General features: G+C 43.6%; 2 protein-coding genes across 6 annotated transcripts; one reads left to right on the top strand and one right to left on the bottom strand.

Annotated features, from left to right (window-relative positions):
* Window positions 1-123: 123 nt before the first annotated feature.
* On the bottom strand, window positions 124-19175 carry TTC38 (tetratricopeptide repeat domain 38). Of its 5 annotated transcripts, none has more exons than XM_085569716.1 (14): window positions 18889-19175; window positions 14383-14460; window positions 13436-13517; window positions 12915-13086; window positions 11801-11974; window positions 10875-10950; window positions 9707-9826; window positions 7565-7624; window positions 6437-6475; window positions 5567-5648; window positions 4533-4698; window positions 2497-2656; window positions 2125-2198; window positions 124-1653 (listed from the first exon to the last, which is right to left on the bottom strand). In XM_085569716.1, coding segments are annotated over exons 3-14 (1218 nt in total). In that variant the 5' UTR covers window positions 13437-13517; window positions 14383-14460; window positions 18889-19175; the 3' UTR covers window positions 124-1559. The 5 variants fall into 5 exon arrangements, with proteins under 5 accessions (XP_085425842.1, XP_085425841.1, XP_085425840.1 ...); XM_085569715.1 differs by lacking the exon at window positions 18889-19175 and adding an exon at window positions 18262-18687; XM_085569714.1 differs by lacking the exon at window positions 18889-19175 and adding an exon at window positions 18017-18074.
* On the top strand, window positions 18991-25303 carry PKDREJ (polycystin family receptor for egg jelly). Its single transcript, XM_085569680.1, has one exon. It carries the CDS (start codon window positions 18991-18993, stop codon window positions 24949-24951), a length of 5961 nt encoding a protein of 1986 aa, XP_085425806.1. The 3' UTR covers window positions 24952-25303.
* The last annotated feature ends 92 nt before the right edge of the window (window positions 25304-25395 follow it).

Here is a 25395-nt window from a genome sequence, read left to right as displayed (position 1 = left end):
AAAAATAATAGTGTAAAAATCCAGTGTAATGTGTCTCAGGTGAGTCATCCCCCCACCATGAGCAGAGAAGCTGTCTGCTGAAGAACAGCACGCCCATAAATCAGAAGACCTGAAGGCAAGGAATGCAATCCCTTACATGGTTTTATTATTCTTCCTTTAAAAATAAGCTATTTCTGCATTAGGGGAAGATCGGGTAAAGCAAAATGTCAGCAAAGCACTTCCACTTGTTCCACGATGCAGGAACTCCAGGAGCAGTGCAGGACCAGCTATGGAAGTACTTTCTTAAGTCGAAAGGAAACTGTAGAACAAGGCTGCTGTGGGACATGGGGAAGAGCCTGACCTGGTCAGAAAGGAGGGGCAGGCCTGTGAGGCCAGGAGAGCTTGCAGATGTAGAAGCAAAGCCAGAGCTTGGGCAGTTGCAGAGTGTGGGACTTCCATTCCAGAAGAGGAGGCATGAGTTCAATTTTGGTCTGAAATACAATCTTCCCTGTCATTAGGGATTTCTGAAATACTTTTGCAAGACAATGTGTTAGCTCTGGGATGCTGCAGGAATCCAGAGGCACCAGAGCTCCCTCGAGGTCCGTGGCTCACATCATGCCTGACTTGCAGCACCGACCTTGATCCCATCACATGTGCTGGGGCCGAGCGGTGTCCATCCCCCTGAGCCCTCTTTCCCATGGCAGAAGCTCCCTTCTGGTCTTCACCTCTCCATAGGGTGTGCTTTAACCCTGGTTTAAACCCCACTTTGCCAACTTGCAGGACTTCTCTGGAGTGAGATGGTAGTAAGGCCTGACTATCCAAAAGCTCAGGGAAGCACAAAGACCCAGTCCAACAAACCTTCAGAAATGGTACTGTTCAGCTGAAATCCAGGTTTTTCTCTTTTTCTGAAAGATCTAAAAGTGCGAAGGGAGCACCCATGTCAGAATAGTCATTATTCTTGTCTGGTTTAATTTACCCTGTAATGCCAGAAAGCTCTGATGTGCTATATTGAGAGGAAAAATTTAACATTTTATGGGACTGAGTTTAAAATGTACACCTGGAAAGAGATCCTGCATGCAGACAGATCTGTGAGTCCTGCCTGAATGGGCTGGAAGCTCAATATGGAATTCAGTTAATGCCTGTATTGGCTCTGGCCTTCCACCTTCCTATTAGCTTTATATAAAAGTTCCCTTTGAATTACCTTAGCAGTTTACTTCACATGTAGGCCAAGTAACAAACTGGGCCAAAGAAGGACTGAAATCCAGGCACTGTTACTGCACTGTGTATAAGGGTCAGTGGGAATGTTCAGGAAAACATACCAGCGCAGCAATGCCTTTGGGATGCTCCAGAAAGCTTTATCAACAAGTTTTTCTTGCATTATCACCAAGTTTTCTTCTTTCCTTGTGGAATCATCTAAGACATAACCTCCAGAAATGCAACACCTCTGTCTTTTAAGGAAATGATTCTCAGATCTTTTAACCTTGAGTACCTCCCCAAATTCCTTCACAGTACCCCTGCACTCCCTGCACCCAGGCTTTGTGGAAAGCTCCTGGCTCTTCCAGCTGAAGCTGGAGGAAAGCCTATGCCATGGAATGCACAGCTGCTGCCTTCCTGATCAGTCGCTCAGTCATTGGTGACTTGGGTCTCATTATATCACGTTCATGCAGGAGACACCTGTGAAAGGAGAAGTAGGAGGGTGAGGAGCGGGTGATAAACGTGGACTGTTCTGCCAAACAGGCTGTGCTGAGGGGCACATGGCAGAGCACACCTCTGACTCCCCAGCAAAGCAGATGTCAGCAGTGGCACTGACTGGAGTTGCAGCAGTTCACAGAAGCTTAGTAGTCCATAACACACATGGTCAACAGGCCATATCTGAAGACAGAACCATTTGAAAATCAGCTACCCATGAACATACACAGATCATCCATCCAGGCCAAAAGAGTGGACTTGTGGAATTGGAAGCTATTGTACTTTTTATCCTGCTTAAGTGTTGCTACATTTAACACAAATGGTTGCATATAGTTTTAGCCTTAAATTTATTGGTTTGAATATATTCATTACTTCTTGCTTTTTGAGTCTATTTGTTACTTCTTACTTTTAACAACAGTGCTACTTCCACAAATATTTATCAGGGGAAATACTTACCTTGCAAGGTTTCGTTTGGCCTTTGATTTGGAATTTAAAGCAGCATGAATCAATAACAGGCTGAAAACATCTCTCTGGAAAAGAAGTCAGCAAAATACAAACTAATAAGTAATTTATCATGTATTGCTAGTTACAGTATCTTGGTTACCAAGCTATTAAATTCACAGGTAGTAAACAAATCAGCATTAAATATAAATAGCTAACCCTGCTAGTAAGCATTTTAGTAAGCATTTGCAAACAGGATTCAGTCACAGACACAGTTCAACTTTTCACTGTCTAATATTGAAGTGGTGTTGATGAGCTAAGTGCTTCATGGTGGCTACTGAAAGGGAATTAAATCACATCAAAAAGTCTTTTCTGGATCTCCTTTACCTGAGCATCACTGCCTCCCAGTTGGACTAGTTCATAACGGATTGGGTACAGCAGGTCTACAGCTTTGTCACAATTCCCATTTTCAAATTCTACAAAAGCCTGGCACAGTGGCAGCCCCAAACTAGGAGCCAGGGAAAGCTCGTGGTCTTCATGAGGAGCTCTGTAGAATGAAAAAGTGGTTTACTTCCATAAGCCAAAGCATAAATCGCCATATTTCAATGCTAGTCTGCCCCTGCCTGCAGACAACTTTGGGGGTTTTTTTGTTAGTTTTTTTTTTTTTTTTTTACTGTACAAAGCCTGGTGTTTCAGGTACTTGACTTAGGTCATATATTTTGGTATGGTTATGCTACTTTCACCTTTTCATTACTCATCCAGCAGTCAGTTTTTATCCTGAATATACCCACAAAAGGCACAAGCCCAAGCCCTCCTAGCACTGCAATAAACAGTTTGGGCTAGGACAGTAAGAAAACTGCAGTTTCTCTTCTGCTGACCCCACCAGAACATCCTACTGCTAGCCCTTTGTCTGGCCACATGTGGCCACCAGTCCTTGTACACAGCTCCCAACCATGACGTTGCAAGGCAGCTCCTTCTCAAGTCAGCATCACAAAATCTCCTGTTTCTTTCACTGGGCCAGCCTTCATTTTCCAGTAGGCAGCACTGCCCTATGTGTTTACCATTCCTTAAACAAACTATGGCATCCTAGAAGGATAGAAGTGCACAACAGATGTTCATTTGAAGCAGCTTGAGGCAGCCAGTGATGAAAAGGATGAAACAATTCCTCATTTACATGTTTTGTCCAGCATTTCCATGGAAAGGTGCCTGTGACACCAGCCACCAGAGAGCGCCATGGGACACCCGACAAATTCCCAGCAACTTTCCATGGCTAAGGCCAGGGAAAAATACCGGTGTAATGCCAGATGTTTGTGCCCAGGTTGTAGACGTAAAGTAGTCTAATCATTAATACAGCCTGTTCAACTCACAGCTTTCTCAAATAATGAAATTAAGTTTTATAATATTCCAAACTACAGCAAAAAATGTACACATGTATTAAGGCTGAAAGTAGGTGAAAGGAAGCACTAGATGAAATAATAAGTAGCACATATGAACACATGTTCATTAAAGCCTCTGTGGTGGACAGTTTTCTATACTTTATATATCCTGACATACCTATATAAATAATAGAATAAATAACAAAAGATATTTGCTGTTTTCTACTATAGTTAAATGAGACATACTTAGGCTTGCTTTGAAAGTTACTTGCTTTGTTAAGTATTCTTAAAAGTTACAGTATTCCTCAAAACTATATATAGTCAGGAACAAATAGTGACAATTTCAGGTTCTCCTTCCTTCTTTTTAAAGGCAAAGGAAGCAACAGATGCTTAAACAGAGTTAAAAAAAGGTGTAGTGAAGGGATGAAATTGAATTTAAACCATCTATGTATCAACCTCTTGAAAAAAAAAACCAAGACAATTCACAGTCATTTAATACCCAAGGGAACACAAAACCTTCATTGTTTGGATGTAGTACTTAAATATACAACTTTTCCAAACAACTTAATTTGAAAGTTAAATATTCTAGATTATTACTTTAGTAGTACTTTAAACCTAATTTCCTGTAGATAGACTTAACAACACGTCAAAGAGTAGCCATTAGAATATCACTACCGATTAATGTTCTGTTATTAACCTTTTAAACTAGAGCAGAAAAGATCCACCACAGACAGCTGACATAACTTGTGGAATGTTCTTATTAATATACTTCTTGTCTGTAACACAACTTAGTGTGACCCCACTAAAAGGAAACAGACAGCAACTGCTTAGGCAGTGTCTGTGACCCTAAACACAAAAGATTTCTGCTCAACAACACGAGGACCCCCTCTAGACATTAACTCATTAAATAAATATTATGCATCTCCTAACTGGACGTTGCCCTGCTTAAACCAGATGTGTCCCAGGGACATGCTAAGCCAGAGACGTCACCACCCTGAACTTCAGAGGGCCATTCGCTGAACCCAATGCAGGACTTCCACTGCTCACCTGGCAAGTTCCTGCAGAGTTGTTAAAAGCTCCTCAGTAGTTTTGTGGTCTTTGGCTCCAAGGAAAGACATCAAGAAGTGCACATCATTGAACAGAAGAATGTGATCCTTGGTGTGCTTCTTCGTAACCCCAAGCAGATCATTCCACCTGTCCCCAAGCTTTACACCTAAGAGTAAAAAGTAATTCTCTCCATAACGTTGCCACATGTGAAAGGATGTCTTTGCAACTACTTTCAGCCACTCAGCATCAAAAAGCATTCCTACTGAACTCAAGAGAACATTTCCTGATGTAGCAAAATGTATGCAGCAATAATGCTGCTCAGCTGCAGCCTGCCTTATGTGGGCCAAGAGTTTCTTGACTGTCAGGAGTTTAAAGGCATTATTTTAGTCTGCACTGTGTGAGCTTCTGGCTTTATTATGAGATTGCCCATAATGTTTTGGAGGTGCTGTTCACCATGAGCCATCTGCAGGAATCACAAGACAGAGAAGATGGATTTAATAAAATCCCCAATACATCATTAGTGTTTTACCAGAACAGTGTGAAATACTGTCTGTCCATCATGTCCCCTGCCATGAACCCCAGTGTACAAACACTGACTTAAAAAGGGGAAATGTGTCTGAGTTAGGGGAGTACAAAAAGCCAGAGGCTGATACGCCTATACTAACTATTTCAATCAGGATCAAAGCAGAAGAAAAAGGATGTGACTGGAAATTTACATCCAGAAAGTGCTGTGGGGTTTTTAGAGGCTTGTGCACTTGTTTGTTCAGCCTCAGACCTCCAGGAACAACAGAAGTGAAGTTGTCAGAGAAGAAGGATGTGACCTGACTGCTATGCCACACTGGCATGGAAAATGGAAGCTCTTGGGAAAAATAAAGCTTATGGACATTATTAGGAACTTCACGTTGATACTTTTCTCAAGTTTCTTCTGAAACACTGATTGAGCTTGATGTGTAATTATATTGAAATACTTCCCCAATATGAATGGCAGGGAAAGGGAAAAAGTTATAAAAAAGAATGGTCAGAGGATATCCTACCTTCCAGATGAAGCCTGTACAGCATCGAACTGTTATCAACTATATCCAGGATGCTTCCACTTGCCAGGCATCGGGGAGCAATCTGTAATCACAAGTACGCATAGGCTGGTCAAGTGATGTGCTAGTGGAAACTTCCTCAGCTTATCAAACTTATTTTCATAGTACTAAATTAATTTTATCCTTCTATTAATTCAAAATTACTTGTTTTGTAATAGTCTTAATTGCATCTTTCTTGAATAAAGGAATTTGTGATGACACAAACTTAATATGATTTACATGTGTTGTTTTTCTCAGTAAATATGGGGAGTCACCAGAGTATTTTATTTTTTCCAAAATTCTGCCACAAATATTACTTTGCTTGATCAATGTTAGTAGACAGAAATCTGCCCAGCAGCTTTCTTAATGCTTGTGATATTTTTACAATCCTTACAAAGATGTGCTATGTTATCTAAATTGATACTGCTTATTTACAAAGGCTGTTTTGAAATCCAGACAGTTGACTTTGTACCTAACATGCAAAACCAGTTCTTTGTAAAGGTGACTTGATTAATTTGCATCCTTTGAAAGGTATGAATAAGAAACATGGACAGAATGGAAATCAGTACCACTGTAGCTCTTTCGAGTACTCAAACTATGTAATACTCAATCCTTGGGGCATTTTCCCCAGAACTGCTGAAAAGTTGTTGCCCTAAAAGACTGTGATACTGTGACTGTAAATATCGTTTACATCTGTGTTCACAGATGTAAACAATATTTACACACAGATTGCACTGCGATAGATTTCAATGTCACACAGAAGGAAGAAAGCACACGTCATGATCACATTGTGATCCCGCATGATCTCAGTAAAAAAAAAAGGCCCCTACTCACATGCTGGTCATAAATTGTCAAAGCAGCTTCATATTCCCCCTGGAAAAGCAAAGGAAGAATGTGTGGTTAATGTGCAGACACAGCAACCAGCAGTGACTGGCAGCAACCAGAGACAAACACATTAACAGATGTCATAACAGCTCTTCAGGACTGCCTGATCAAAACAAACCAAGTCAAAGAAACCTTGAGGTATTCAAAGCAGAAAAACCTGGATTTAATAGGCAAAATTATCAGTATGTTGAGGTTTCATCTAAGAATAAGTACCAGTACTGGCACAAGTTAAGCAAGAAAGAGAAACACAGAGGTATTGCCTCTCATTCTAATGTTCTTTTCAGGGATGTTTGCAAAAATCAGTGCATCCCATGGCATATGCAAAGGGATGGGAAAAAAATGGTTTTAAGTAGCCTTCAAAAAAGTTATGTAGATAGGAAGTGACAAATAAATAAACTATTGGACTCCTGTTGAGAATTATGTTCTTTCTGTGTTACTCTGCTTTCTGGCCAAAGGATGCTGCCTTCTCAAGGATGCCACATTTATCTCCCTTTTAGGCTGAACCCCATGAGTGCTAAGCATCAAGTCCAACGAAATTCTGACAGGCTGGGTAAAATTTCAACCATTTTTAAAGGCTTTCAATAGTAAGAATTAGTAACAACAATAATTAATAGCATTGGCAACTCAATTTAGAGTTTGTGGCCTCTTTTTTATAGTCAGCAAATTTTTGGGCCAGAAAATGAGTACTGAATTTGCTAAGAATTTTGTTAATTTTTGTCTCAAAATTAGAGATCCAAGTTCATCTTCCTATCAAATAACTGTGCTAAATGTAATTAGTGAGACTACTGATCTTCAAACACGCAATAATAACACAGCAATAATATCACAGCAATATTTCAACATTTTTAGAAAGATCCAAAGTCTTGACCAATGCAATTAAAATTCTCAAAATAACAGTAATAAAGGACTATGCCACTTTGTAAATATGGAATTGTGCTATTTTATAAAAATATCCCTTCTGACATCACCCCCCCCCCCCCATGCCCTCCCCCGCCAAGTAAATGTTAGTTCTGCCTTTTAAAGAGCTTTAGATAACCTTTCTGGACTATAAAGCACATGCATGAAAATATCTCATACCTTTTCAATGTAGTATAATGCCCAGTGCCAGTAATTATGGCAAGCAAGCATATCACTGTTCTGGAGAGAAAAAAAAAATATTTACAAAATACTTCCCTTTTCAAGTTATCTAGTCAGATTTCTGTTTCCTCCTTCAGCAAAACTGAGTACTTCATGAGACAAAGAGACAAGAAATTTAAATCAGCTGCCAGGACACCTTTTCATTTGGTACACTTGTCCTCGCAGCTATTCAGGGCAGCATCTCAAACCCAAAATCTCCCCCACATCATTTTCCAGATAAGAGCTTCACTTGGATGCCTCAGAATTCACCTTTCTTCAGCACCCTTTTAAAAAAAGAAATTTCATGCATATCTATAAGGAGAGTAAGATTTGTCTCATCTAAAATTTAGGCATCTTGCCTGAAGTAATCTGGCCAGATAGTGGAGAGAGAAGGATATGGAGGCCTTATGAGGGCCATTCATCCCAACCATCTAGAAACTACCTCAGACAAAGAGGAATCACTTTTTAAATAAGTTTTACTACAGGCTACACAAGTTGCAATAGGTGCCAAACGCACTAGTAATTAATCAGGTGAGATTTAACTTTTGCTGAACTGCACCAATTTCACACTGTCCTTTCCAGCTGGCACGAGAACTTCAAATCCTCTTCCCTAGCTTGCAGTTCAAGGTAATTGCAGTTCATTTTTGTGAATGCATTAAAAATAGACAAAGGTAGTTCCATAATCCTTTGGTGAAAATTAAAATATCAGTAAGGTTCACCCCTCTCCTCCCACCCTCTCCTGGTTCTGTAGTTAATGATTTCACAAGTGGAAAAATCATCTTTATTGTCATACTGACAACTGTAACAACCACTTTCAGGAAGCACAAAGGTAAAGGTTCCCCATAAATGCCAGGGCCTCTAAGATAAACATTCTGGTAATCTTTGCTCGTTTAATATTAAATCACAAACCAAACTCAGGCAACAGAAGCTTGGCATAAACACTGACAATATCAAGTATTGTACTGCCATTTCAAATGTCATACAAACAAGATCATGGAATTACCTGTCCAAATAAAGCAAAACCTTTTCCCTGCTGCTAAATTTGAGCTCTGAAAAAGATTGAACTGATAGAGAGAAGTGGGCTTGCACTTGATTTTATTTGGATAGAGAGTATGAATCACAGAGACATGCAACTATTCTAAGAACAAAGAGTTTAAAAAAATTGATCCAAAAGTCACTAACTACGGTTTCTAAGGTATCACACAAACTGTCAATCACTGTTTCATTAAAACTAACATATTAAAAGACAAAATGCTTTCTGGGAAGTGACAGGCGTGAACTTCAAGCAAGAGCTTTCTGTCTGCACTTGCAAACCCAGTATCTGAATGCTTAACTTAAAAAATAAAACAAGCACAAAACTACCCTTTCTAGTCTCACTATCTAGTCCTGCTCTTGGTGTGGGTTGGAATACTCAGTTCAGATTACTCTAAAATAGACTCTTGTGCGTTCTAGCAAAGGAAACCTCAGAGCTCTCAGCTCTGAATATAACAGACTTAATCACTGGGTAAATGCTATCAAAAACAAAACTTAATTTACAGCAAAGGACCATATAACAGACTAATTAACCTGTTCAATACTCTGAAAGATGGTATCAAATGTGTTGGATATATAAGGTAACTGATACACTAGTAGAAAAGATGTAAGAGCATAATTTCTCTTCTTTGATCTTAAAATCCCCTCCTTATCCAGAAGCAAACAAGTATTTTAGCATTTTGAAACTGTTGATTTGACTGTGTCATTTTCCACCTCATCTTAGGTCCCATGAGGATATTTAGCCAGGTCCTTCAACTGACTGTCTACACATCAGCTTAAGTAAAAAGCTTGTGAAAGAATCAGTGGTTACTTTTATAACCATACAACAGATCACAAATAGACACAGTCATGTCCCTCATAACTTGCCACTTCTTCCTGCCCCTTGCTTAAAAGCTGCATGGAGAGCAGCAAGACCTCAGAGGAGGATTTCCTCTAATATGCAAACTCTGCATTAATTGTAACAGGTCTGCAGATAGGAAGCAACTGCAGACAGAGGACTCAAGAACTTGGCTGCAGGAATTAAAGAAAACCTAAAAATAGCTTCTTCAGAGATGCCACAAAAATGTTTACCTTCCAGTTCTTTTCCATTTCCTTCATGAATTTTAAGCCTTCCTCCACCTTTGCTTTCATTTCATTTACATGAGCTATAGTATGGACAGACCATGCATCTGTCTGATTTATAGCCAAAGCCTGTGAGTGAAAAACAGGAAAACACAATGAGCCTTACAAACTTGCAAATACAGACATTTATTACTGCTTATCTAGAATCAAGAGACTACTTTTTACTTGCTGCATGTTAAGTACATCCACTCCAACTAACCACAGCCCAGAAGTCTGATTTGGACAGAAAAGGAAGAGAATGTTTCTTGGCTGACCTCACTTCCCAGCTTCTGCTGCAGGGAGATGAACACCTGCAAAACACTTCACAGGTTTTGATGATGACTGTGAAATGACATCTATTTCACAGACACGCATCAATGAAAGAACTGCAGGCACAGGCACAATATATTCCATGATATAGTGCCTTGTAGATAACTATTTCTTTTCCAAAAATGGCCAGCTCTGAGTATTCAGCCAATTCCTCTTCCTTGGCCCAACAACTCCCACCAGGCTTTTGGCATGTTGCAAAGTTAGTCATAAATCTAGCGAAGGTTAAGTTTTAGGGTTTAGTCTCTATTGTCACTTTCAGCAATTTGATGTTAACAGAAGTTTTGCCAAGAACATCCATTAGAGATGAATGGTGTCTGAGACTCTTGGAGGACTGCAGAAAGTCAAGTATAATTACTATCTTCATAGAAAGGAAACATGTTGGCTAATATTGATGCCCAGGAACATAGTTACAGTTAATTGTTCAATAACCCAGGAAAAAGGATCTAGAAGAAAAGGGAGGACGAAGCCAAACAGGACTGATTGTCAAGAGCAGGATATGTCAAAACAATCCAACATTCTTTAATAGGAGTAAACATATGGGAAGCAGCAGACAGGCTGATCTATGGATTTTATAGGAGTGTTCTGACCCCATCTGACAGGGCATGCTCATAAGCAAGTGAGGGGAATATAGTCTAGCGAAACTGCCTTGGTGGGGTAGAGATGTGAGAAGAGTCATCAACAAGTCTCACAAAGATCTGTGAGCATTTCCATGCTGAGCTCTATCTCTCTGCTGCTTTGACTAACAACTGGCAGAAACCAAGACCCTGTCTGAGAATTCTCAAGCCTTTTAGCACCAGCAGCAGTTTACCTCATGGGCAACCTTCTCAGCACGGTCAAAAAGGTTTGTTTCCACAAGTCCAAAAGCGTAGAAGCCTTTCACATAGCTAACAGAAGGGGGGAAAAAGAGCACATCATCTATTTATAACAAGGTTTAGTCCAGAAATGAAAAAACACACTAGAAAGAGCATTTAACTCAAAAAACTCCTTGCAGAACATTTTACAACAAGGGCTCAAGCTCACAGGATACAGAACTACTAAGCTAATTCTCAGAGGAAATTAGTGACCCTGAGACTCTAGTATGGCAAACAGCGACAAAATGCACATCAGAGTGGACATTCCCATCTCTGGATGAGATGGAATCACCAGCTACAAAGAACCAGCTGCTGATCTCCATAAAAGTTGTAAGATGGAGAATTAAAAGGCTAGAAGTGAGACACTGCTGTCACCAAAGCTATCTGAGCATCTCAAAGGCAATCGTCTGCATTTTCCCCAGTGCCCACAAAACCACAGGAGGGTACTTTTACATGAAGTGGCCCTTTAAAACTGGTTGTGAATCATCCCCATTAAGCCATAAAAATAGAGAAAAATTAGGGATGTTACGTGCACCTGATTTATTTAATGGATCAAGATGAATAGTATTTTTTTGGAAGAAATGAAGAAATTCTGCCACTGCTCTGGGTGAGGACATGATTTTATCCTATGTGTTACACACCATGTGCTATATTTGACAGCAGTGAGACACAGCTCGCTTAAGAAAAATCCCTCACTAACAGTGTCAAGAGGGACACTGAATACACATTCTATCTGTGGTCAAGTTTGATTAACTTCTAGAATCTTGATTTTTGTCTACATGCCTTGTTTCCAAAAGATCCTGAACTTGTAAGTCTGAACTTAAAAACCACACAGTCCGTGCACACCAGGTAAAGAGCAATTTCCAAATGAAGCATGACTCACCTGCTCAGTGGAACATCAGGTGTCCAGAAAGGATAAACACGGGCAACAGAATCTCGCATCTGACGTTGATATCCCAGGTAGAAATAAGTGTCATGGGAAAATCTGAGGGCTAGGAGGTCAGTTGGGTGGCTCTGCAGAATCTGCTCCCATAGATCACAAGCTTTTGGAAGATGGCTAGAAATAAGATTATTTCCATCACCCAAAGACTGCACACACGCCTTCCCCTACAGTTTGTCCTGAACTGAAACTATGCTGAAAAATAGAAAATGACTTATTATTTTCCTTGGAGGAATTCTTTAGTCTTTTCTAATATAATAATGGGATTATCTTCATTTGGCACCTTCTGAGAAATCTTATGAAAGGAATTACGTTGGGTTACACCAGATCACTGTAACACACAAAGAAAATGAAATAAGCTTAAACCATAAATCTAAAAATTTTCCTCCAGGGCTGAATAGTTCCTACAGGGACCCACCATAATTAACGGAACTTTGTATGGACCTTCCCTCTCCTTTTGTGGGAATCAAAGCCAGTGGCAGGGCTTCAGTAGCTTCCTTATTTCCTTTGCTAAGATGTGAGACAAATCCATGCTTGCCCATTTATTTGGCAAACAAATAATGAAAGTGAATCATTAGCCCACAGGTTCTTCAGTTCATACAGATTTATCATGTGGAATGAAGCAGTGAGCCTTTACAGCATGTGTGACACTCTTATCTCCCTGTTTTACAGGGGAAATAGGTTTTGGCATAGCGAGATGAGAGAGAAGTCAGTAACTTTCCTTCTGTGCATCTGGGTCTGGACCCTACTGCAGAAAAATACTTAATTTCCTAGTTCTAAACCACCCTGATGGATCTGTAGCACATTTTAAAATTGGGAGTCCTTAATGCTAGGAAGTGGTGGCAATAGAGCACTGTACTTCCTACAGTGCTGCTCACCAGCTAGACATGGCACTTAGTGTGGAGAGAGAAATTCAGGAACAATCTGTGACATCTCACCCTGATCCTTTGCTAGTTGTCAGCTAACGTGACACACCACTACTGCCAACCTTCTCTTCTGCCTGCAGTAGACAAAGGAGCCCTTCACAGTCCCTCGAGCAGGGTGACAGAGGACTCACCCCCTGGCAAACATGTCCAACGCTGACACATGAAGCCTCTCCCGCTCTGTCAGCAGCTGTGACTTGGAAAGTGCCACCATGGATCTCACGGCACTGTCCAGCTCCTTGTCGAGCCTCACGGTCCTTCCAGTGCCAATCAGCTCTAAGCCATTGGCAATGACATGTCCCATCACTGCAGGAAACAGCACGGCACCAGCTAAGCTCACAGCAGAGCCTTCAGCTCCACAAAACACCAGAGGAGCTGAGCATTTTCAATAAAACTGACTTGTGGACACAGGGGTCCAGGAAATCTCCCAAGCCTAAAGTTCTCAGAAGGTTTTCATGACAGCTACTCAAGTATTATGTGAAATCAAAAGGAAAAGACACCACACAAAAGCATTCTGCCTGCTCTACATTTTGAGGAAGTTTTACAGAATTCTATAAATTATCGCCTTGCCCTTGCATAAACAAAGTCAGTTAAAAACCAAGACATCATGCATAAACCCAGCACCTCCATGCTCAGAATCAAAGGTTATACTCACTAAAGTTTGGATCTGCTGCTTTTAGCTTGGAGAGACATCCTTCAATACCTCCAAGGCTTTCATTATTGGTCCAAGTTGCATACTGTAAGAGAGACAGAGCAAGAGAGGGTTGAAAAATCCTCTATGGTAAGGAGGATTTTTTCTTTTTGTTCTCACAGACACTTAAAATTCAAAAGCAAGGCAAATGACTAAAAGACAAATGTTGTGTTCAGGAAGGTTTAGTGTAGTAGAGAAACAGAAAAACTGGGGTTAAATTATTGTAAATGCAGACAAACCCAATGGGAAGAAATGACAATGTCTGACTCAGTTCAGAAGACAATTATTTCTTTATTATAACTATACTAAAATACATTAACATACTATATAAAAGGAGGATACTAAAACTACATACTACTTTCTCTGACTCTAACTCTCCCACAACTCGTGACCCTCTCTGAGAGCCCAGCCCCAGGTGGGCTGGATTGGCCATCAGGCTCAAACAATCCTCACCCGAATCCAATCAAGCACTCACCCCAGGTAAACAATTCTCTAAACACATTCCACATGGGAAAAACAAGGAGCAGAAATAGAAATTGTTTTCTCTTTCATTTCTCTCTGTGCACCTCTATGAAAAATCCTGAGAGGGAGAGAAATGTGCTTGCCACACTAAATATAATTCAGTCACCAGCAGAAGCAATTACCCTGGATTTCTACAGGGTTTTTGTCAGCTGGCTGATTTGTTGGTATCAAGTGGAAAGAGCACACTGGCTGAGGTTTTCACCATGGCTGCAGCACCTGGTACAGTCCTCTGCTAAAAGGGTTTCCAGCTGCCAGCTAAAGGCTGAACTCCTGTGGTGGCCTGATTTTGAGGCTCTCCCAGCTGATAAGAAATTTAAGTATCAGCTACAGTAAAGTGTTCCATGCACAGGTCCCTTCAAATCACATTTTCTTGCACTTTTGGGTCATACCTGCGTCACCACAGCATCAAAGAGCTTACAGGCTTCATTGCTGGTCGTGGACAGGGCAAGTCCAGCATCCTGCCAGGCCTGCACAACAAACAAACACAAACGTTGTCCTTTCCCATCCTCATCTTCTAGGCTACACAGACAAATGTTCACATTGATGCTGTTTCAGAATTTTCATCAGTTGTGCACTTTTAAACAGAAAAGCTGGAAGCACAGTGTGAGGCAGAAACAAACCTCTTGTTCAATTGCAGTTACCTTAAGACTCAATTAGTTGGAGCTAGTAATGAGACTAAAGAAGCCAACAAATACCAAGTGCACCAGAAGATCTCAGTGGCTTGCCCAGCTCATAATGACAGCACCATTCTGAATTCATTAGAGCTGTTGGCAAATTCCTCTGCTACAAGCACACCTTGTGTGAAGTAGACACATGGTAAAATAAAACCCTGTTCTCCTATAACCTATAAATCTGTCATCTTTTTCAAACAATAATGTTTTCTGAATCAACTTGCAGACCAAACAGCCTGGCAGAGCAAATCCACTAAGTCTCTGGAATTAACCAACTGAAAATTTGGATCACAGATTTATACACAAGCCTGAGAACACCAAGAACATGGGAAATGGATAAAGCTAAAAAAGCAAAACAAAATTGGGCTGCCATAGTTTCTATCAGCATAACATAACTGAGGCACATCTCCTGGCTGCCTGCTGGCAAATGAGCAGAGTTCATTTGAGAAGCTGCCCCTATCACTTCAGTATTACTTTAATGGAGTACACAGAATATGGAGGACAGACAACTATTATAAAAACAGACCTGGGGCAAGCTAATTCAGACTTCTCCTAATGAGGGCTTAGTCCTTCCTGATGCTCTTCTCATCTTACATTTGAAAGCATTTCCTAGCTACAATAATCTATCAATTTTTTTTTTAAGTAACCAAGCAAAGACAACTTTAATATATCCTAAATCTTTCCCACTGTGAGTGGATTAAAGGCTCACATTCCAACAGCTAAAGCAATTGAGCCTTCAAATGACATGCCTGAAAGATTAGACCTGAATCTAAAATCACACATTTTCTTTACAATTCATACTATATCCATGATACTGAAATTGGCTGGAATAAACTTCAAAATTTGTAGCACTAAGAGCAGGCATTCATAATCTGCAAAGGACACACTCTCCCTGTTCTGTGGGTGTGGTGACACTTTGCAACAAGGTCTTTATCTATCATAATCATACGTATTTATTACTACGTGCTTCTTACCTATTACACAGAACTAATTCCTAGAATCAATTCGCATGCATCTTCCTCCTATTGGAAGTTCTTTTATGGCCCTGGAGAGTCATAAAAAGGGGTCTCTGGTGGTCGTATTCACTGAATGCTTCAATATTAAAGGCGACCTTACTTTGATTTTTTTTCTTTGGGCATGCACTGTTGCTTCTGTGCTACATAACTTGCCAAAAAAACACTGTAGTCCTTCTTATCTGTTTCTCCACTGGTTTCAGCCTGTTTATAATCCTGTTCTGTGTACCTTTAAATCTTTATCTTTTATATATATATATAATATATATGTATGTATATGTATATATACACCTTTATTTTTATATATATCTTTATATGTTTACATATACCTATATAAACGTTTATCTTTTACATATATATATATCTTTATATGTTTACACATACCTATATAAACCTTTATCTTTTACATATATATATATATCTTTATCTTTTACATATATATATATATATATCTTTATGTTTACATATACCTGTATAAACCTTTATCTTTTACATATATAGGTATATACACACCCCTTTATCTTTTTTTGCCAGTTAGCCTTTAAGCTCTACACAACAACCTCAGGGGAGCTGAAAATTTTTATTCTCTATGTAATTTATCATCCAGAAACAGAATAAAGGGAAAAGTCAAGCAGGTAGCAAGGTTAGGCTTGCCACTTACTGGCTATCTTCCATGGTGCCCTGCAAAGTAGGTCAGGAGCCACCCTCAGCATCAGTCATCAAAAACAAGCTTCGTTTGGAGCAGGTCTCTGCATCACTGCCTGTTTTATCATTTTACACAACAAGCTTGAGGTGCTTGCCAGAAAATGATGCCCTATTCTGAGAGGACGATGTTGATTCACAAGAATAGAGAAGTCTGTGTGTGAGCACCAGAACAAACCAGCAGAGCAAAGGTTAGTGGAAAATGCACCGCGTCCATCTCTATGGTCATTGCTGATCTAGCTATGTGTGCTATTTCCAGCCACTCTGGAAAGCCTCTGTCCTGCTATGGCTACAGCCCACCTGACTCACTCCTCACTGGAAAACTCCCACTGTAGCAACAGGAGAATGGCAGCAAGCCTGTGGCACATCAGGGATGTCACTACTCTGTGCCACTACTAGCATGTCAGGAAAATAGGCTACAGGGAAGAATCACCACACAGCAACTGCTGGCTCCTAAGAGATGTAAAAGGTGTGCTCCAAATCTAATCTGTCATTGCCAACTGAGAACTAAAGAACTACTGGGGCCACAGAAAAGGCAGTACCCCTTGTCCTCTAGCACATACATAAGGGGTCCTGCCCAGACTACTTGGGACACTCAGGGTTTCCCTCTAGTGAGGTATCAGACTGTGACTGAAGAAATCCAGGAGACAGTGTGAGTGGACAAAAATCAACCTTAAGAGTCCATAAGGCTCATCAGTTCCCCTTCCCACAGAGGCTGCCTTTGGGTTCTCTTACACTGATCTCCCACAATCCTCCCTCTAACTCCAGGAGGGCGTCTTGCCTCTTGTATTAGAGTCATGGCCTTTGCTCTTCTCACTGCTTCTTGGTGAGACCAAAGTCTTGCCCTTTCCCCTGCTCTAAGAACAGAGTTCAGTCATGAGATCTGGAGACTGTTTATCTGTATTTTTTTTCTCTGCTAGGATCTTAGCTGGTTCTGAGAATTGTGCTCTCTGTGGGCTGCAGTTTGAATTCCTTGCATAACAGATCCCCAGAGCTGTGTCAATGATGCCTGTCACACAAAATCTTCAAGACTTTGTTTTAACCTGCCACTGCCCTAATTAACCAAAACACAACCATAAAAGGAGTTTATCAGAAAGAGAGCGTGGAAATTACTTAATCAGTAAGCAGCTCCTGTAGGTTGCACTCTTTGACCCGAGACTGATTTCATCGAAGGCCTGAGGCCCACGGAAAGGGCAGGGGGGTGCCGTGGGACCCCTGCGCTGAGAACAAGACCCAGAGATGCTCAGACATGGGGCTGCTTCCCCAGTAGAAGAGATGGCCGTAGCGACCCTTCCACTTTTCCAGAGCGCAACAGCAGCTTCCCTCCTCCGGAACCCACGCGAGTGCGTGAGCCCGAGCTGCAGCCGCAGCGAGCCCGGCTCAGCTCCCCGCCCGCCGGAGCCGGAGCCCGTCAGCTGCCCGGGACCCCACCGCCACCCCCGGGAGCCGGGCACGGGCAGGACCGAGCCGCGCTGCCTCAGCGGCGCCGTCCCCCCGCAGCCCTCAGCCCTGCCCGCAGCCCTGTGTGTACCTTGCAGTCCCTCAGCGCAGCCATGCTCCCCGCTCAGCCCTGTGTGTACCTTGCAGTCCCTCAGCGCGGCCATGCTCTCCCCTCAGCCCCTCAGCCCTGTGTGTACCTTGCAGTCCCTCAGCGCGGCCATGCCCTCCCCTCAGCCCTGTGTGTACCTTGCAGTCCCTCAGCGCGGCCATGCTCCCCGCTCAGCCCTGTGTGTACCTTGCAGTCCCTCAGCGCGGCCATGCCCTCCCCTCAGCCCTGTGTGTACCTTGCAGTCCCTCAGCGCGGCCATGCTCCCCGCTCAGCCCTGTGTGTACCTTGCAGTCCCTCAGCGCGGCCATGCCCTCCCCTCAGCCCTGTGTGTACCTTGCAGTCCCTCAGCGCAGCCATGCTCTCCCCGCAGCCCTGTGTGTACCTTGCAGTCCCTCAGCGCGGCCATGCTCCCCGCTCAGCCCTGTGTGTACCTTGCAGTCCCTCAGCGCAGCCATGCCCTCCCCTCAGCCCCTCAGCCCTGTGTGTACCTTGCAGTCCCTCAGCGCGGCCATGCCCTCCCCTCAGCCCTGTGTGTACCTTGCAGTCCCTCAGCGCAGCCATGCCCTCCCCTCAGCCCTGTGTGTACCTTGCAGTCCCTCAGCGCAGCCATGCCCTCCCCTCAGCCCTGTGTGTACCTTGCAGTCCCTCAGCACAGCCATGCCCTCCCCTCAGCCCCTCAGCCCTGTGTGTACCTTGCAGTCCCTCAGCGCGGCCATGCCCTCGCCGCCGTCCCGTCCCGTCCCGGCGCCCCGCGGCTCCCCGCGCGCGGGGGCGGGGCCGCCGGCGGCGCGCGCGGCGGGCGGCGCGTGCCGGGGGCGGGCGGCGCGTGCCGGGGGCGCGCGGAGCCCCCGCGGAGGGGCGCCCGCAGCAGTTCGGGGCCGATTATCGCCCCCAAGTCTTTGCTCCTTCTCCCCGCCCGGCCTCCGGCCCGCGGGGCCCGAGGTTAAATAGCGTTCTCACCAGCTGCCCTCCGCAGGAGGCCCCGGTGCCCTCGGGCTGCTGTCCCAGCCGTTGGGCCACCCCAACGAGCAGCGTCCTCCCCCCGCGTCCCCTCCGGCTGCGATGGCCGCGCTCCTCCTTCTTCTGCAGCTGCTCGTCTGCTGCCGCCGGGGCTCGGCGGCCTCCCCTGTCCGTCTGCAGCCGTCACCCCTGCGGGTCAGCTGCCCGGCCCCTCACGGCCAAGTCTTCCAGCGGCAGGACAACGAGCACAGGGTGTCGTGCCTGTGGAACAGCACCGTCACCCTGCATTACCAGCCCGCCCCAGGAGCAGGGCTGGAGGTAGAGGGGGAGGAGGGGCAGCCACCATCCCCACCTCGCTGCGTCTGGTACCTGAACTCGGCCTCTCTAAGGAACATCTCACGCTGGTCAGGCCAGGTGGTGCTGCAGTCAGGAGAAGCTCCTCCACCCGGGGCCTCCAGCCTTCTTACAGTGCAGTGCTCGTCTGCCTCCTGCGCTGCACCCGAGTGCTTTCACCACAACGTGAGCGTCGAGATCGTGGAGCAGGATATGCGGCTGTTCATGCTTTGGCCACACACACACGTTGTCCAAGTGTGGCAGCCGGTGGAGCTGGGCTGGTGTGCGCGCCTCAAGAGTGCTGGCTGGCAGTACCGCTTCAGCAGCCGGAGAGGCGTCCCTTCGACCCTTCTCCTTCCCAGCAGTGAGCACCAGGACACAACATCACCTACTGTCTATCCAACAGTTGAGCTGCAACAGACCTGTGCCACCTACTACAGCTACCGCTTGACTGTGCGCTACAGGCACCCCGGGATCCACGTTGCTATGATCAGTATCGAGCAGATGCCTCACATAAGCCTCCGCCTCTTTCTCAAGGTGGAGCCTGACTTGGTGCATGTCCTCAGTATCAGCTCCAAGCTCCTTAGTGTTCCTCATCAGCCCCTCAGCTTATCCTGGTGGCTTCAGCCCCTTACCCTGAGTACACTTGCCTACAGACTGGTGGACACACAGGCTGTAGGAGGTTGGCTCTGCTCCTACAGTTCATTTACGCTTTCAAGCAACTTCTGTGCCATTTCTACACCTCAGAGCCCGGATGAGATAGTGGTGGCCAGCGTTTACTTCCATGTTGATGGAGAGAGGTTTGAGGAATTGATGGGGGAACTGCACCTGCTCAACAGCACCCTGATCTTAACTGCTGGCAAAGAAACTCCCATACATGTGAACCTTTGTCCAGGGAAGACCAACAGCAGCACTTACATTTTCAGGTACAATCAGGGAACATTTTACACATCTAAAGACAACAGCACCTTTTCCACAGATCACCCTAACACACACACTATATTCTACCAATACAAGGAGCTCTCCTACTTACTCACCATAGAGTTTCTGGCCTTACAGTGGTACAAGTTCAAAATGTACCTTTATATGAACCAGAAGAGGGCTTTGATTAGGTCACTGGCAGAAAGAGACCTTGACATCCATGTTTTCAGCACTGGCCGTCCTTCTTTTCTGCAGAACTTTAGTTATTTACTGTGGTTTATCCCTGCACAACATCCGATGCTACAGTGCGAGTGGACCTTCCATCTGCAGCTTTTTGGCACAAAGAAAGACCATATTGTCCAGAGCAGCACATATACGTACAATGACCATGTAAAAAATGCTGCGCGTTTTGTCCGTCGCTCTGCTTTACCCTTTGATGCAGAGAAATACACGGGGTTTGTGGCAAAAGTGAACTGCACCAGCAGTGCACCTACACCAGCTCTTTTAAGCGTCAGGGTCAACAACCATACTGCAAAAACCATAGAAGCACCAGTGGTTTGTGAGCAAAAAGAATGTTGGATAAGCAGGTGTTGGATTGATAGACCTAATCCCAGATCCATTATCTTGTACAAGAAAAGGGCATTAGAATTTTTCCTCTTTGTCAAGTTGAACGTAGAGTGCCACATTGGTATATCTATCAAGTCTTTATGGCAAGTCTATCCTGCTAAGGACACAAAAACTGAGCCGGACTGGTCAAAGCCAGTAAACACTTCTGCAATGTTTGGCACAAAAATGATACATTTAACTATTCCAGCTAATACTTTAGATTATGGGTTGTATCTGTTTACTTACACTGCTGAGGTAGTCCCAATTAGGACCTCAACAGTCCTCAAGGCCTATGATATGATTTATGTTCAGATTGAGAGAGCTGATCTATTGGCAAATATCTCAGGAGGCGCGGTCCGCACAGTGGGTTTTTCTGAGCGCTGGACTCTTGATGGCTCTGAATCCTCTGATCCTGATTCACAGGAAGGACCACTGATTTTTACTTGGTACTGCACTAAAGACTCAGCAGACTATGCAACCATGAAATTCAACAGGAAAAACAGATGCCATCCATTCCAGAAGGATTTGAGATGGATAAAACCCTCAGGTCCCATTCAAAAAATACCACCAGAATCCCTCCCAGGAAACACCTTATACTACTTTCGCCTGGTGATTCAAAAGGGCACAAGGAAGGCTTATGCTGATCAAATTGTAGAGGTATATCCTGGCCCTCCACTCATTCTGGATATGAAATGCATCGAAAACTGTGGTAGGAGTTTAATTCCAACAGAGAGATTTGTCATATCTGGAAAATGCTCAAACTGTAAACCAAGCAACAGGCCACTCTATTACTGGTCCCTTTTTTCAGACACCTCTAAAGAAATTAATTTTGATTGGGACTCTAAAACATCAACGGGAAGGTCTGGGGCTTACATGTCTATAAATGCTCTGACTTTCATAAAGCCTGCATATCAATCCTACATACTTCACTTAAGTGTAAGTACCTGGGATGGTAGGTCCACATCCTCCAAAATACCCTTTTCGGTAAATACTCCACCTCGACCCGGCAGGTGCAACATCAAACCCCGCTACGGTATAGCCTTTCTGACAAAATTTGTTGTTAAGTGTAGAGGATTTTCTGACAACCATTTACCTCTGACATATAAAGTGATAGTAGCTTCCAAAATACCGCAAACTACCACAGTAACATCTGTGGTGGAAAACACATTTGGCATAATTCTGTACTTTGGTTCTGAGCCTAAAACTCCTCCATCTTTTCTCCCAGCTGGAGTGCCCTCTCGTTGGTACAGTTTGACACTTTATGTTCAAGTCCGTGATTCCTTCAGTGCATTTACCCAGGTGAATTTACGTGCCTACGTGAGCAGCCCACTTAGAACTCAATCCCTTTCAGCTATATTTCATCGACTACTGGCTTCAGCAAGCCATTTAAGCATGTCAACATCTGCTCAGCAGACTGGGGATCGTCTTAGAGCTGGTTATTTGACTTATCTTGCAGCCTCACTCTTAAACTATGGGAAAAAAAAACCAATTGGCCAGCTCCCTCAGGCTCAGCTTCGGGAAACTGTGGTTAAAACAGCCTTGAATATTTCAGTAAACAGCATCATGGAAGTCAATCAAGTAGTGGCTGTTCTTTCTGAAGTCACAGAGGCAGCGGAGAAAATGAATGTTAGGTCACAAGACCTTGCCATTGGGAAACTGACAGAAGTAACAGGAATTCTGAAGAGACAGAGGAGTCAGACCCATTGGTCTGAGGAAGCAGAAATTCAGACTAGTGGAATACTAAGATGCTTGTCCAATGTCCTGAGAGCTGATCTTCTGCGTCTTAAGAATGCCAGTGCAAATGGAATTCAACATGTTTTCTCCATCATGGAAGGTGTAACAGATATAGTTTTCTGGGGAAAAGTCCCTGAAGAAACAGAAACTCTAATAGAAACAGGACACTGGAATATCACTTTGAAGAAAAATGAAGTCTGGAAAATTACAGATTATTTGCCTGACATATCCACCTGCCGCAATTGCTTTATTCCAACACTGACAAAAAGAGATGTTTCGGGAATGAGCCCGGATACTGTGTTTTCCACTGCTGTTTTTGAATTTGATGAGAGCCCCTTCCCATGGTTAGGTCACACATCAGATATTGTATCAATGGTCATGGGGTTTAAAATGTCAGAGAATAAGGCTAATGGGGATCTAGTTCTATTCAAGCCTGAAAGAGCAGACGTTTTTCTTGCCAGGAAAGGTGGAGTCGTAACTTTTCATTTAGTAATGGGACCTGATAAAACACAAGCTTACACAATTGGAGGATTTAGTTTTGAGATCAGTAAAACTACCATGAACATATACTTCCAGATTATCACAAAATTAGAAGTTACTTTCAAGGTGCTGATATTTTCAGGTACCAATATTACTCATGCTCAGCCTGTGGCCTCCTTTACTGCTTTTCACAACATGTCAACAGCTGCAAGTGGAAGTGAGACAATCACTGATGAATGTAGCATTACAAGTCCCTATCTAGTCTGTGTCCCACAGTCCCTGGTGAAAAACATCATGCAGAAAAGTGGTGCAGACACTCAGAACATCTCTGTTCTCTTGGAGACACGCTATATCTTAAGGTACCCAAACCGGAAAGTGGTGAGCATATACATTTTTAATGACCAGTGCCTGTTTCTGAACGGGATTGAAAGTCAGTGGAGCAACGATACATGCGTGTTTGGTCCCTTGACTGACTGGGAGAAGGTACACTGTATCTGTGTCTTCACGAAGCACCGCAGGAGTCTGTCAGCCCTTCCGGCATCCAGCATCAAGTTCCTGGCAGCCAAAGTAGTAGTTCTTCCCAACACAGTAGATCTGGGGAGAAACCTGATAGCAGACATACCTAAAAACCCACTGACCCTCATAACAGTGCTCTTTATTTTTGCCATCTACTTGCTTTTGTGCTGTTGGGCTATAAGAAGAGACAGGGTTGAGAAGGAGATCAAGTACATTATCGTTCTGCCAGACAATGAGGTCTCTGATGAAGGGAGCTTTTTGGTCACTTTGTACACAGGCAGTCGCTGGAATGCTGGGACCAAAGTAGAAGTCTTTCTGCAGCTCATCGGCCAGCATGGCAGGAGTAAATTCCGTTGTTTATGGCACCAGCCTTCTCCAGCTTTCCAACGGGGAAGCATTGATTGCTTTCTGATAACTACTACGAGAAAACTGGGAGATATTCGCTCCTTCAGGGTCAGGCTCAATAACGATGGCAAATCTCCAACCTGGTTCTTAAGCAGGGCTGAAGTTGAGGACATGTCCACCAGGAAGACCTGGTTCTTTCTGTGCAGAAAATGGCTTTTCCTTGATGAGAACAATCCCTTGCGAGACTGGAAATTTTCTGTCATAGACCCCCAGACACCTCTTCCCAAATTCGACTATTTTCTTATTAATTTTAACAGGAGACTGACAGAGTACCATCTATGGCTCTCAATTTTTGCTCCTGTTGTGGCTGGGGCTTTCACCAGGTTCCAAAGGTTGTCTACATTTTTAGCAGTACTATTATTCACCTTGCTTGTTAACATTATGTTCTTTAATGCTGAAAAGGATGAAGAAGCTCCAATATACCTGAGGTCTTTGAGATCAATAACAGTAGGAATTGAATGTGCTTTGCTTACCCTCCCCGTGGAAATGTTAATAATTGCCTTATTTAAGTATTCCCAGAAGGATCCTCCTCCTGTTGTGACTAAGATGTACCCAAAGGTAGATTCTACGTACTGGAATAATTGCATAATATCTGAAAAAGATGCAAATGTAATTGACACAGAGGAGGAGACAACAGCTGCAGATTCCCCTGAGACGGGTACAAAGCCCCAGAAGTCAAGTTTCAATTTCATGCAGTGGGGCATCTTTTCCAAAGGAAGGAGCCTAAGTACTACCATCAGGCAGCTTCGCAAGATCCCAGACACTGAGCCCTTGCTGTGGTGGTGGTGTGTCCCTGTGGCCTGGGGCCTGGTTCTGAGCATAACTGTGCTCTCATCCTTCTTCATTGTGCTCTATGGTTTGTCCTATGGCTACCAGACTTCCCGAGAGTGGCTCATAGCGTCTGGAACCTCCTTTCTTCAGAACGTGTTTTTCAATTCAATTCTGAAATCCTTACTTTTCTCAGCTATAAGCACAATTCGTCCAAAATACTCTGAAGACATCAGATGGGTAACTCAGGAAAAGCATGTGGAGATTAACTCAGCTGAAGAAACTGAGAGAGATGCCTGAAACTTGCTGATGTCAGAGGCACTAAGGAATATCAGCATTTGGAAGCTGATGAAAGCAAACATGCTGAGAAGGGCAAACATTAAAATAAATGCGCTTATTTTCATGAAAGGATTCATCCAGCACCTTCTCTTTTTATCACTGCTATTAAATTTTGCATATTCCACTGAGAATGTCAACAGTTTCCACTACAGCCAGTCCCTGAGTAGAAGCTGCTTTCAAAATATTTCTCCCACCCTTAGGTTATGCTTAGCTTTGTGTCTAAGCGTAACCTTGTATCTCACGGCAGTATCAACTCCTCTGCCCAGCTCGCAGAGGTGATGCCCACGGAGCCAGCGCCGCGCTGAGTTATAGCCCTCACCTCTGGCTGAGCACATACTGATAGAAGAGCAAAAAATACCGAGGACCGGGAACACCTCGGTGTTCATCCCGAGGGCAGGGGACACG

The sequence above is a fragment of the Lonchura striata genome, chromosome 1A, assembly GCF_050655825.1.
Source record: "Lonchura striata isolate lonStrDom1 chromosome 1A, ASM5065582v1, whole genome shotgun sequence".
NCBI lineage: Eukaryota > Metazoa > Chordata > Aves > Passeriformes > Estrildidae > Lonchura > Lonchura striata.
This window is presented reverse-complemented; position numbering and strand designations above follow the sequence as displayed.